At 40.9% G+C, this 12784-nt stretch overlaps 2 protein-coding genes across 2 annotated transcripts in view; both read left to right on the top strand.

The window, feature by feature from the left end:
* Positions 1-12784, top strand: part of LOC145448050 (protein unc-93 homolog A-like) — a 245794-nt gene that overhangs the window by 154823 nt on the left and 78187 nt on the right. The window lies entirely within an intron of this gene.
* LOC145448980 (uncharacterized) lies at positions 4068-7558 on the top strand. Its single transcript, XM_080327440.1, has one exon. It carries the CDS (start codon positions 4191-4193, stop codon positions 5154-5156), a length of 966 nt encoding a protein of 321 aa, XP_080183566.1. The 5' UTR covers positions 4068-4190; the 3' UTR covers positions 5157-7558.

The following is a 12784-nucleotide window of genomic DNA, read 5'->3' as shown; positions in this document are numbered from 1 at the left end:
GGTTAGTTTGTGCGAATGAAATTTATTTTACAAAAAAAGTGCGAATGAAGCTCAAAAAGGTTGAAAAGCACTGCTATAGAGAGAAAACGGCTGCGATCCCTTCTCTCCTTCACTATCTTTGCCTGGTTCGCTAGTAGATATATACACTCTTTTGTTGACTGGGATAAGACGTCTTCTAAGTGGACATTTGAGCGTTATAGGCTCATGCTTGACAGGTTCGGGCGTATGAAGACTCTATTACGTGAAGTTACTTGCTCAAAATTCGAAAGATTGCATTTTCCTTTCATCAGCACGGAACTCCGCATAATGACGCTAATTTGGGAGTAAATAGCTCTTGCTGTGGATAGGTTCTATCAAAAAGCCAATTCCAAACTGTGGAGTCAGCAATGTTTCTCATTTGTTCTGTAGAAATTGAATATACCAGCAGATTCAATCATTCCATTATTCAACACAAATAAATCAGTTGAGTGCTACCGAGAAAATGCATTTGTGAATTGTGATTTGATTTTCTTTCTCGTCAATATACAGTATACATATAGTTTCGTTTATATACTATCAAATAATCTACATCCCAACACAATGCCGGGGTCCCATTGTCCCATTTGTTCTGTATAAATTGAATAGCTCGTAATAGATATATGAACGATTCATTCATTGCCTTTTTCAATGCAAGGAAGTAAGCTACTCCCGACAAAATGCATTTGTGAACTACTCAAATTGTAAAATGGATTGCTAAGATAACACATAAATAGTGACTGTTGCTTACGATATCACATAGCGCTCGAGGTTGCCAAGGTTTTAAAGCAACTTTTCTACTCCTAAGTGTGTCGCGAGTGTTATAAATTTTATCTAGTGTGCCACATGCCGAAGGAGTTCAAGAACCACCGCATAAAGGTGTAGTCAGAAGCGTTACGCGTTATTATTACATTCGTCACTATACCTATATTTGAGGAAAGGGAATTTCGGAACTCCTTGATATCAAATCGACGGCGCAGATTTTCAAGACATGACCGCGTCTATCGAGAACTGCAGTCACAGAATTCGCTTTGCAATACTAAAAGCATTCCCAATTTATACGTGAATAGTATGATGTTATTTTCAGGAAAACTCATTTTATTGCTGTTTATCACCAGTCTATACAGTTAATATTTGCACAATACAGATGACGGTTGCTCGAAAATTGAGATAAATTTTAACTAAACTATGGTTGTGGTCCTCGGGGTCCGTGGCAGTCCAAAGAGGGTCCGAGAAGACAAAAAGTTTGAGAGCCACTGTGGTAGTAATTATACGGATGAAATATATACAGTCTTCACGTTAGCGCAACAGTTCTTGAACTTTTAGATATGGCTCTACATTACGATATGCGAGTGAATTTTAGCTACATCATTCGTATATTTCCGAAAGCAGAGCTTTGAATAGATGATGAAACTTCCTCCTTCTGCAGCTTGTTGACCAAGTTTATAGTAACCGCGCGCTATTTAGCTGTTCGGCTGTGGGTGACGATACCAGCAAGTCATAACTGAAATACACTTTCGCAGTGATATAACTATACCGATGACTGCATTGAGTGCACAACCGATATTCGTACTAGTCTTTTAAATCCGCATATGAGATCACCGATAAATTGGGCTAATTTCCCCGTTACTTCTGTTGCAGTACAGCAATCGGCCACTATTACCACCAAACGTTTGGCGGCAATTCTGCTGATGGTTAACATTCGTGCTCAGTATAGGCTAACTTTCGTGTTTTTGAGGTTCTCGTTTCAAAACAACCCTGCTATTGATTACTCACTGTGAACGTTTTGAGAAACAGTCATTTTTGAAAAAAATAATACTACAGCTCTGTAGTCAATTTTCTTTTCATTTGAGCTCCCAATGGCTAGTTGTATCTTCTCGGTTGCACAATAAGAATCTGTGAAAGATCCATCAAAACTCTAAAACCACTCCTTACTCTACCAAAACATAATGCATAATAATAAATAATAAAATAGAGAATAAAAGGCGTTTGAGCAAGATTGTTTGTATCATCTGCTGAGGTATGGCGGACACTAGACATGACTAACTATTTCACATGATACATATCGGTTGTCTGAGGATGGAGCAAGCCACCAAACTGTTCTGATTCGTGTAAACACGAAATTTATAGCTTGATAATGCTAATTCCAAACAATAGTAGTATACGTATTTAATAAGAAATCACATATATGTTTATTTTGCGATCTTACTTCAGATCTTACTTGAAAAATATGTATGCAACCCTAACTTATCCAACTTGTTTCGCGTCAAAGCTACATCCCAATCTCCCTACGTGTAGTCTTAGAACAGGGGTGGGCAAACTTTTCAGCTCGCGGGCCGCATTCAACATCTGAATTGATTCGCGGGCCGCACTATAGTAAAACGTAACTATAAGCCAATACGCAGAAAATCGGCCTGGTGTAAATGACCATGGTAGTCGACTAACACCATGAATACCATATTGATCAGCATTTTATTAAAACTTTAATCAAATCAATACACCACTAGATTACGATAAAATGAAATCACTTGTGCGATCTGGTCATTCCATGGCAACTATTTATGAAGCCAAAATACAGCTATAAAGTGTCCCTGTGAGATGCTTCTTTCGATATCAAAAGTTGCGCTACGGTTTGATTAAGCGAGCGAAATCGACAATCATATTTCTTACATTAAAATGACATTTGATCAGTGCTGTGCATTTTGAGCGAACAGGATCTTGTGATACTTTGTTAACTTGAATTTGTTATACATGGAATTCATTAGGACGCCGCGAATGTTGATAAGCTTCTGAGGGCACCGTCGACGAAAATAGTTTCGCTATACGCTTATACGATTTGGATAGTTTACGTAACGCGATACCGCATAAGATCCCGCATGCATTTTATAATACTTTCCACCAGATAATCTAATCCAATGTAATTTGCCATATGTTTTATGCTCTCGTTTTCATTCTAGTCTAATTTCTGGTTATCCTGAAAATGCTACATAGGAGAACTGTATGTTGCGAAACGAGCTAAGCTCGCTGCAGCCGACAAGATAGCGTGATGGTGAAGCGTCCGGCTTCTGGATCGGTAGGTCGTGGGTTCGATCTCCGGCCGGGTCAGACCAAAGACGTGATTAGTAACACTGGTATCCATGACTTGCCTGCTTGGCGCTCATGCTATTACTGGGATAGCATGGAGGGGTGGTGCATGACTTGGAAAGCCGTGAAGGATATAACTGCACTTCCTTCTCCAGCGGCATATGCACATCATACACTCATGGTATGCATAAGCACAGATCGTGTGGATGTGTATCGTGAGTCAGTGTATATGCTGCAAAAAACAATGAGGACAAAAATAAACTACGTTATTTCTTTCATTCTTTTATTCTCATGCTTATGATAGGAATACCGTCCTCTTTTAAGAGGATTTGTCCTCTTTTTTGACTTTTTTGAATGTGTCGTCGGATGGACGCCTAAACGTCCTTTTTTGAGAATTTTGGTTAGATGTACGTGGAGATTGGACTGAGATGTAGGAAACCAACGGCCAAGTAACGGACCGACGGGTTTTTCGGGACCTGCAACAGAAGAAAAGCCTTTTTTTAGTCAACCGACGGAAAATCTCATCGAATGCCGGTAATTCGGATTCTGAGCTGGAAAGGAGTTTTTTAGTCAACCGACCAATAAGTCGGGAGACATTTACCTTTTTTTCAGGATTTTACTCCGGTATTGTAAGTCTGAAAATCTTGAAAAAGTGTCCCTTTTTCAGATTTCCAAAATATGGTAACCCTAGCCTATAAGAATGAAATTCGATTTGAAATGAACTGAGCTCAATTCGATTTCCAAGTTTTTCGTGCATTCAGTAATTTTAATTCTACTTATTCAGGAAATAGCTTTATAGCTATAATTCTAATTCGAATCTAATTTAGAAGATGTGGAAAAGCTGGAAAAGCTGAAAATTTTCTACTTGTTCAAGTCATCCGTGTTTAATCATTGTCGAAAAAAACAGACGGGTGCAAATATTGCAATTACCCTATTTGTTAAAGGTGAGTTTTTAGAAGCAGCTCTTCTAATACTATAATTTATTTCACAGCTCGCCGTAGAATATATTACTTAACGGACTTAATGGCTCAGTGCAAATAAGTGCGGAAAACGAGCGATCGGAAGTCAAGTTTCTACGACGCGGTCTAGAAATGATGAATTCCACAAACTCGACGACTCCGCAGAAATTCTGGATCTTTTTCGAAGTCTGCAGAGGTCTGAATATTTGCGTTACCTGCTCCACGATATGGATGATAGGATCCATGATGGTATACGGAACTGTCACGCGTAAATGGAGAATGAGCGGGCAAGGCGGGAAGTTGTATTTGACGTGCTTTGCGTCAGTTTCGTTCTCACTGGTACGATTCGTGATAGATTTCACGCGATTTTATACGACTGACCTCCCCGGCGGTACAGAATATTGCGAAGTGGTCTCGGATATTTCGGATGTCTTTTTCGCTGCCGCTATTTACAGCGTCTATTTATTTTTGTGGCTGCGTCAAAGAGCCATCTACGCACACCCGATCATGTCCGGTACCAGCAAAGTAATGCTATCCGCGATCAGTACTTCTCTTCTCGTGTTCTTCACGTTAAGTTCGATCGCGTTCATCTGTGCTTTCACTATCCCGCAAATCCAAACACCTTCACCATACGGCTGTGTCGAAATCGCGCCAGTCGCCGGTAGCTGGGACGCCTTAAAAACCTTTGTACTCGGCGCATTCACCGGTATTTGGCAAATGACTCTTCTGGGCATGTTTATTTACCCGATGTTGCGAAATCGACACAGAGTTTCGCGAAATGTGAGATCCGCAAAGAAAGGCTCATCCCGAAACGTGGACAAGATACTCGCTGTCATCAAGAGATCGCTGTTATTCTCCTTCATCACAATATGCTCCGATACCGCATTCGCATTATTCGGAGTGAACTTGGTACCGTGGCATTACCCCTCGATTATCCGTCAAACCCTATACGACCTAAATTTATTCTTGAACATCGCATCTATACTGTCCACTTACGGGAAAAACTATGACATATTGTTATCGTGCTTTAGAGTTAAAAAGATATCTGATGATGGCACCAGAGCCCACACAGCCAGTGATGGTTCTTCGATGAACTGAGATTTGGTGATTTGCGAAGCTCGGTACAAAGCCAGGGTGCAGATTGGACAACTAGAAAATTTTCAGCTTTTCCAAACTAGACAGGAATTAAAATTATTGCTACACAGCAGTCAAAACTGAAATTATTGAATTCGCGAAAACTTGGGATGAATCAAGCCCAGTACGTATCAAATCGAAGTTTACCAAACATGAGAATGACAAATGTTTGTATACAGCAAGCTCGGCCCGTTTCTCACGACACAATTCAATTCATTCAATTTATTGCAAACAATTTCATCATTTCAATACACCACAAGACTGCGATACAATGAAAGATAGGAAAGTGTCGAAACGACTTGGAGTGGTCTTAGAAATCAGACACCCACCTGGCCTAAACAATTTTCTCCTGTAGCATCTTCAGGAAACCGGAAATTAGATTAGATCATAGAAATATCTCTCAAATTAGTTTTGTATTACATTACCTGCATTTCGTTCTAATTAGTCTCATTAGACCACTAGTATTATCTAGTTGTCAAGTATGCTATATAGCAGGGGTCACCAACCTTTTTGCAACCAAGGGCTACTTATGGGTACTGATTGAAGCGACGGGCTACCATTTACTCCCGCCGTTTACCCGTATCAGACGGAATTTCCGCTTTGATATTCATATCATGGGGCAGGTATCGCATAGCGGTAAGACTTCTAAGAGATTCTTTTAATTCAAAACATCTCATTTCAACCAGCTAGCCAAAAAGACTCTTTAAGAAATCACGAATTACTTCGCAACGTGTTTATATAAATTATTATATAACAACTATAAGGTCAGATTTTAAAATAAATGACGTCATATGTAAGACTGGACATCGTGTTATCTGTTTCTATACCAGTCAGTGAGAGGCCTGGCATTGAATGCTATCAACTAGTGCGCTGTACTCTGGTATGTAACTTACACTGCAACTGTGAGTGAGTGTTGCAGATGCGTGCAATGTGCATTAGTGAGGCGTGTTCTGTGTTTGTTTTTTGATCAATGTCGTGTCCTCAAAGGCTGATACACAACGATAAGTTGAACCAAATGTGGTGATTCGTATACTCTTTTGTATTCAAGCCATCGTGCATCATGTAATCATTGCTTTTCTAATCATTAGTTTCCAATTCCTCTGTTACGTAAATCGCTACTGTTACTGTTATTGTTCTATTTGACGCCGAGATTTAAGTTGGTCAAAGCCAACGAAACAAGAGTCTTCTGTTTACTGGTACGACACCAAACACGCTTGCAACCTTCATCGCTACTGCGCAAGTGCGCTAAGCGTATTCACCACTGTACTTTTCCGTGTCAACAAGGCACCAAAAGTTTACTGCAGCCTTGTGGGCTTAGAGGTGGAGGTGATTTTGCGATGGTACAATTTCAATGTCGGACTGTTCAGCATTCAGACATGACAGATTTCATTATACCTGACGGCAGCATCGACTACAGAAAGTTAGAAACTTGGTACTATAAACTGCGTTGAGTGTAAGAGAGACAAGCTGTGTCAAAAGATGCAATACGTAATGGGTACACTGCATCTGCTAGTAGGCTACGTCACCACTATCTGCTACTGGATAATAATGTTGCTTATTAATTTGGCAAGGTCCGGGACGTCGGGCTAGCATAACTGAGCCCCCCAGCATTTAAAGAAGACCGTGGATGGCATGCCGTCATATCGCATGTATGGGCAGTAGCCTACGCCGTATTCTACGCCTTCGATCTCTTGTTATTCTATTACATGTTGGTATATTACTAATTTAAATTGGGGATATTTTATATCATCATTTTAAGTGTTTATATATATGTATTGTCATTTATAAGGCACATGTTATAGTTTGATTTAAACAAGAATAGCTAAATCACTCAATTTCTATATTTTATAGCTCACTGGTGATAATCTGACGAATATTGGCCAATGCTTCTATTCGATCTATTTTTAGAGCAGGCTCGCGGGCCACTCATCTGGTCCTCGCCGGCTACCTGGTGCCTGGTGGTTGGTGACCCCTGCTCTATAGGGTGGTCCAAGGCCGCGACAGAAGTAGGCCGCAATCTAGGGTAACAAAAACTTCCTGTGTTGCAAAGTGGGAACCTCCAATCTTATTAAAACAACGTAATTTTTATGTTATTGTGTTCTAATATTTTCCTGCGTGCCCGACGGACTTCTGTATTTATGCTGTATTTGTATATTTGAGACGCAAAATGGCTCGCTATACTAGTATAGTTTACTAGTCAGAATACGATTCTCCGCTTGAGATTACAGAACCGCACGATCTCCTATAACGATGTCACCCGGCGCATGGCATTCCATTTTTATCGCTTGCTATTTTTATCTTAGCTTCTGTTTCTTCCTATTGCTCCATCAGTGATGGCCCTACGAACGGAGGGGGGGGGGGGGCTGGGCGAGAATTACCGGGGGCCCCCTATAAGTATCTATCCGTAACTTCTGGGGGGATTGAACCAAATTTTCTGTGCAGGCTTAAATTAGGTAACCTAACAATTTTATCAAGTAGCCAGGACGATTTGAGAAGAAAAGTCATTTTTGAAGAGCCCTACTGTAGAGCAGCGGTTCTCAACCTTTTTGGACATGGGCCCACCTTGGCGATGGTTCAAATAATTGCGCCCCGCTGACCCCCCTACACTTATAGTCATGTCAAAAAGACCACATCATCTAATACAGAGGTAGGCAACCTTTTTGCTAATCACGCCCGCATTTCGATTACTTATGTAGCCTAAGGTCGCATTCCAGGGCATAGCCGTAATGAACTAACTCGACGCAAAATACCTATGTTAATCTGTCCATATCCACTCCCGGTGAACTCCGGGCTATTCTACTTTTCACAACAGCCTATTCTACGCACCTAAATCGCGAGCGCCAAATTTATGAATAGTTGCTGGGATGTCATATTGTCGCGCAAAGCTAGAAAATTTTTCAGATTCACGAATGAATTCCGTAAATAATAGTAGAGCATCATCACATATTACTATCAAATATTTATCCTTTCTATACCGAGCTAGATAATGTAATGGTTGTGCGTCCGGCTTCTCGATTGGTAGGTCGTGGGTTCGATCCGCAGCCGGGTCAGACCAAAGACTCAAAAACTGGTATCCGCGGCTACCTGCTAGGCGCTCAGCAATCACGGATAGCATGGAGGAGAAAAAAACCGGTGGTGCAGACTAGATGACCTTACTATAAAGGCCGTATCGCATCTCCGTCATCAAAGCATCTCGATGGTGCAGGCAAAAAAGAATATTATCTCTCTCTTTCTCTCCCGCCCATGTGATCAGATTAACCGGTAGATTTCATGGAGCGAGTGCATTCGAAAATTTAGAGCAAGTTATAAATGATAATGCATCTTCGGGTGGGCCGAATTGTTATTAGTCACTTTTTTGCATGCTGTTATTTCTTGATCAGGATTGTCGGTGGTATCGGTTGTGGAAATAGTGGAAATATATTGAAGGCGCCCAAATATACCATCAACAAATTTATTTCGCGAGGAGCACACGATTCCGATTTCGGCTCAGATCGGGACTATATTAAAATCGAAAAATGAAGTTATGTTGAATTGCGCGGAGCGCAAAGAAAGTTTCAAGATTAAAATCTCGTAAAAATTTGGGAGTGAATTCGTAATTTCCATTTGCATGTCGACGGCCGCCAACACATAGTAATTGAATTAGGTGTCGACGGCCGCACAAATCTTCTTCTACGGCCCAGGTTGCCCATCCCTGATCTTATAGTATACATATGGTATGTCTTGCGCCAAGTTTAAATCCGCATTCTAGTTGTTGAGTCTTCAACATTTCTGACAAATTTCCCCAAACGTGTTCAAAAATAGCGAAAATCATTGAACAGGACATCAATTTATTTCAAGGTAGGTTACACTGAGACTAATCCTAATGCTGGTAGTGGCTACAGATTGCACGGCGTCGTTATGTACTGCCATGCAAAAGTTGAATTAAATTGTGTTGATTTAGGGTAGCCAAATTGAAGGCGAAACCGGGCAACCTATATTGCATCTAAGGCTGTCTCAGGCAGTGCAGTTCGCCAGCTATTAACAACAGCTACCCAGCGCACCGAGCGTTAGGCTACAGCCAAAGTTATGCATTAATAAATGACATACACGTGGAATTGCTTTAAATCTTCAAAGAATATAAAAAACTTGCTCAAATGAAGTTGACATCAGCATATCCTCCATTGAGCGCGATTGCTGGAGTTTGAATTTGGCAAGCTATCTTGAAAACAAAATAAGTTTCATCCTCAACAATTGTCTTCTCAGAATGGTTGTGAAACACATGTTTACTCTGAATTCATACAGACTTTGTAAATTTCTCGCGCCCCCCTGAGAGCCTCCCGAACCCCCAAGTTGAGAACCACTGCTGTAGGGCGTAGATAATAGAAATTATTACGGATCATTGGGGCTTTAAAATGTTTTGCAAGTGTACATTTCATCGATAGAATGACACAAAACTCGGGTAACTTTTGAGTCAGAAGTTATATAATACCACTGAGACCACAGATATTTGAATAATATTCTTTGAGCACTGCGTCACTTACATGCAACGGTGTAGCATTGGTGTTGTCGCTCCTCTGAACAATTATCTTATAGTTCATTTTTCCCCGAATAGTCTGAACTGCATACGTGCGCACTTTTTACCGTGCATGTGTACTGGTGACGTCAAAATCGGATGCTAGCAATGTATAGTCAGACGCAAATATCTGAAATTCTTTATTGCTGACGATTTCCCCTGAATAGTGTCAGCCCGACAAACTTTGGGTTATGATATATTTACGTAATGAATATATTTGTAAAATGTATTGTAAACTTGTTACTGATCAGAGTTGTTTCAATATGGTTTATGAACATGTTCAAAAATTGCTGTCTTGAGGAATTATTTACGTTGAAGTATTTATTATTAATAATCTAAAGTTTCCACAAAAATGTGCTGAATTTTTCCAGCATTTTGTCATAAACTCGGCATTGCGTCGTTGGCTGGACCGTATATTTGACACCCCTACCGATCGAAATAATATAACCATAGCGTCGATAAGCTTTCGATGTTATCTTTAATCGCAATGAGCGACTTAATAACTACCGCTATATGCGGCCAGCATACTGGGTTTTGGACCACCCTGGTGTACAGGCTCATTTTGTATTTATAGTTTTATACATTCTTCTAAGCCATGACATGACAGCTCGCTTCACAGCGAATTTACAACGGTGCGCGAATTTCCCATCTATATGTAAATAAATGTGAATGTAAATAAATGCTGTGAATTATTTCTTGTCGTGTGCGTATATAATTACCGCATCACCGAAGTGGAATGATTCAGCAACGCCTTCGCTTCACATTACAATATTTTGTATACATATTTCTCAACAAAGTTCGGTAACCTTACTGGAAAAGTTAGGCGGACATTGCATGATAACTGAATATAAATACAGGGCCGTAACTGAGAGGGGCTCAAGCTCGAAGGGGGACCAAGATTATTTCGTAAAATACCATAAATTGTAGAGTATTTTTCCAATATCTAACACAATTTCTGATGGTACCTATAATAAAATCAGAAAGCCCATTCACATAAAATCGCGCGTAGCGCGAAGACTAATTTCCAGTTGAATAAATTGGCCTTGAAAATATTCCACAGTGCATCTTTTACACCCTGATGTGGGGCTTCGTACCCCGTTGGGATCTACGTACCCTGATGGTTAAGAACTTCTGGAATAGAAAGGTCGAATCGGCGAATAATTCATTGGTGTTACAGCTGTAGAAAGTATACTACTACCTCCCTCGCCAGCGATAATAACACGGATAAAGAGAACAAACAACACCCAGCATGTATACCCAACTATATGTCAAAGCGGTCACAGAATGTCAATGGTTGTCATACCGAACTGTTTAGATGGCTATATACCCTACGCAACGAAAGCTACGACCTTATGCTATATTACTATTCCCAAGTCACCGTTCTGAGTCGCAAGTCCTTCACTGATTTTAACGTTTGACCCGACTCAACTCGAGTCATTTTTTTAATCACCCAGTCAATCGGAAATCGAGTAATTTTACGAGAAGGTCACACCAAACCAAATCACAATTTTCAGTCACGAATCATTACCGGGTCATGTTTTATCATCATGAACTAGAAATGTGACGTAATACCTGATCTTCTACCGCATGGTAACTTCTAAACGTGATGTGATAGTGAAATTTGTTGAGATTTCAGTGATTTTTATAGTAGTTTTAGGGTACTGGTTCGCAATCTCTTTCATCTCGCGGACAGGTAAAATTTCAAAAAAATATTTGGCGGACCGGTGGACCTTCAAAATTTAAATCAACCCAGAATGTAAAGTATGCGACCATTTTTGCGCAACTATGGTAGTAGGGAGTAAGATTTTGGGGGCTTTATTCCTAATTAAATATATTCATGATGGTATTCACATGATTTTCCGGTAGTTAGTCTGTTGAGTCGAGGTAAAATCCTCTTGCCCAGAGAACGTGCTAGCGCGGAGAGTCGATTTATAGATTCGTACTGTAATTGCCATTCAGACATAATGCTAGTCCGAATCTACCCCAGATACGATGTACGAAGGGCGGAACACAATGCGAACATACCAATGGTATGATGTCTGATTGGCAACATTGTCCAAGCAGACCCCAGAACACGGCGCGAACATACCTCAGACATCATTTCCCAGTGCCAAGATAGCCCAAACATAACCTGTCATGATGCCTGGGTTGCCACATAGGCATAATATACCCCAGATATGATGTCAAAGTCCGAATCTTCACCAGCCAATGATGCCCGAGTAACGGAAGACATCCCATATGATATCTGAGTTGCAACACAATCCGAATATACCCCAGTCCGTCTATGGCGGCGGCACACTGTCTGAATCTACCCGGATGTACTGTCCTAGTGGAGGCGTAGTTCGAACATACCTTGGACATGATGTAGCCTACGAGTGGTGCAACACGTTACGAACATACCAAAGACATGATATCCGAGTGGCAACACAAGTCCGAATCTACCCCATGATGTTCTAGTGGCGGAACAGAGTGCGGATATACCCCAGATATGATGCCTGAGTGGCAACAAAACCTGATCGTGCCCTAGACGGATCTCCAAGTGCCAATAAAGTCCGAATCCACCCAGACATAATGCTGCCCGGCCGCTGGCATACAATATTTGTTTTCGAAGCGACCAGCAATCGTCAGCTGCATCTGGGTAGACTAGTCAACCGTTATAGTCACGTGTTGCGCATCTATCCGTGGGTTAATTTATGTTCTTGATCTTGTTTGAACAATAATCATACGACGCGGTTGCAATATGAAATCAGTATTATTATCAGCAGAATAACTTTAAGACAGGCGACACGATCCAGAGTTCAGTTAAACCAGTGGTTCTCAACCTGGGGGGGGGGGGGGCGTGAAAGCATTGAAGGGGGGCGCGAAGAAGCGGTCAACTGAAAAAAATTTACCTCCAGTTCACGCGTGTTTCTCTTTATCCAGACCGAATTTCATATTTTTAGTTCTCTCATCAACACTCATAACCTTCCATCCCATCGAACAGCTCCGGCTCCGACGTATTTCATAAGATGCTATTATATACGCGACAACCATATCTGCT

Source organism: Botryllus schlosseri, chromosome 10 (assembly GCF_051294905.1).
Source record: "Botryllus schlosseri isolate E-star chromosome 10, Bs_hap1, whole genome shotgun sequence".
NCBI classification, from domain to species: Eukaryota; Metazoa; Chordata; class Ascidiacea; order Stolidobranchia; family Styelidae; genus Botryllus; species Botryllus schlosseri.
Note: the sequence above shows the minus strand (reverse complement) of the source record. Positions and strands in the feature narration are given on the sequence as shown.

What these genes read in the sequence shown, in the direction of transcription:
- LOC145448980 (XM_080327440.1), top strand. Translation starts at nt 4,191, where the DNA reads ATGATGAATTCCACAAACTCGACGACTCCGCAGAAATTCTGGATCTTT.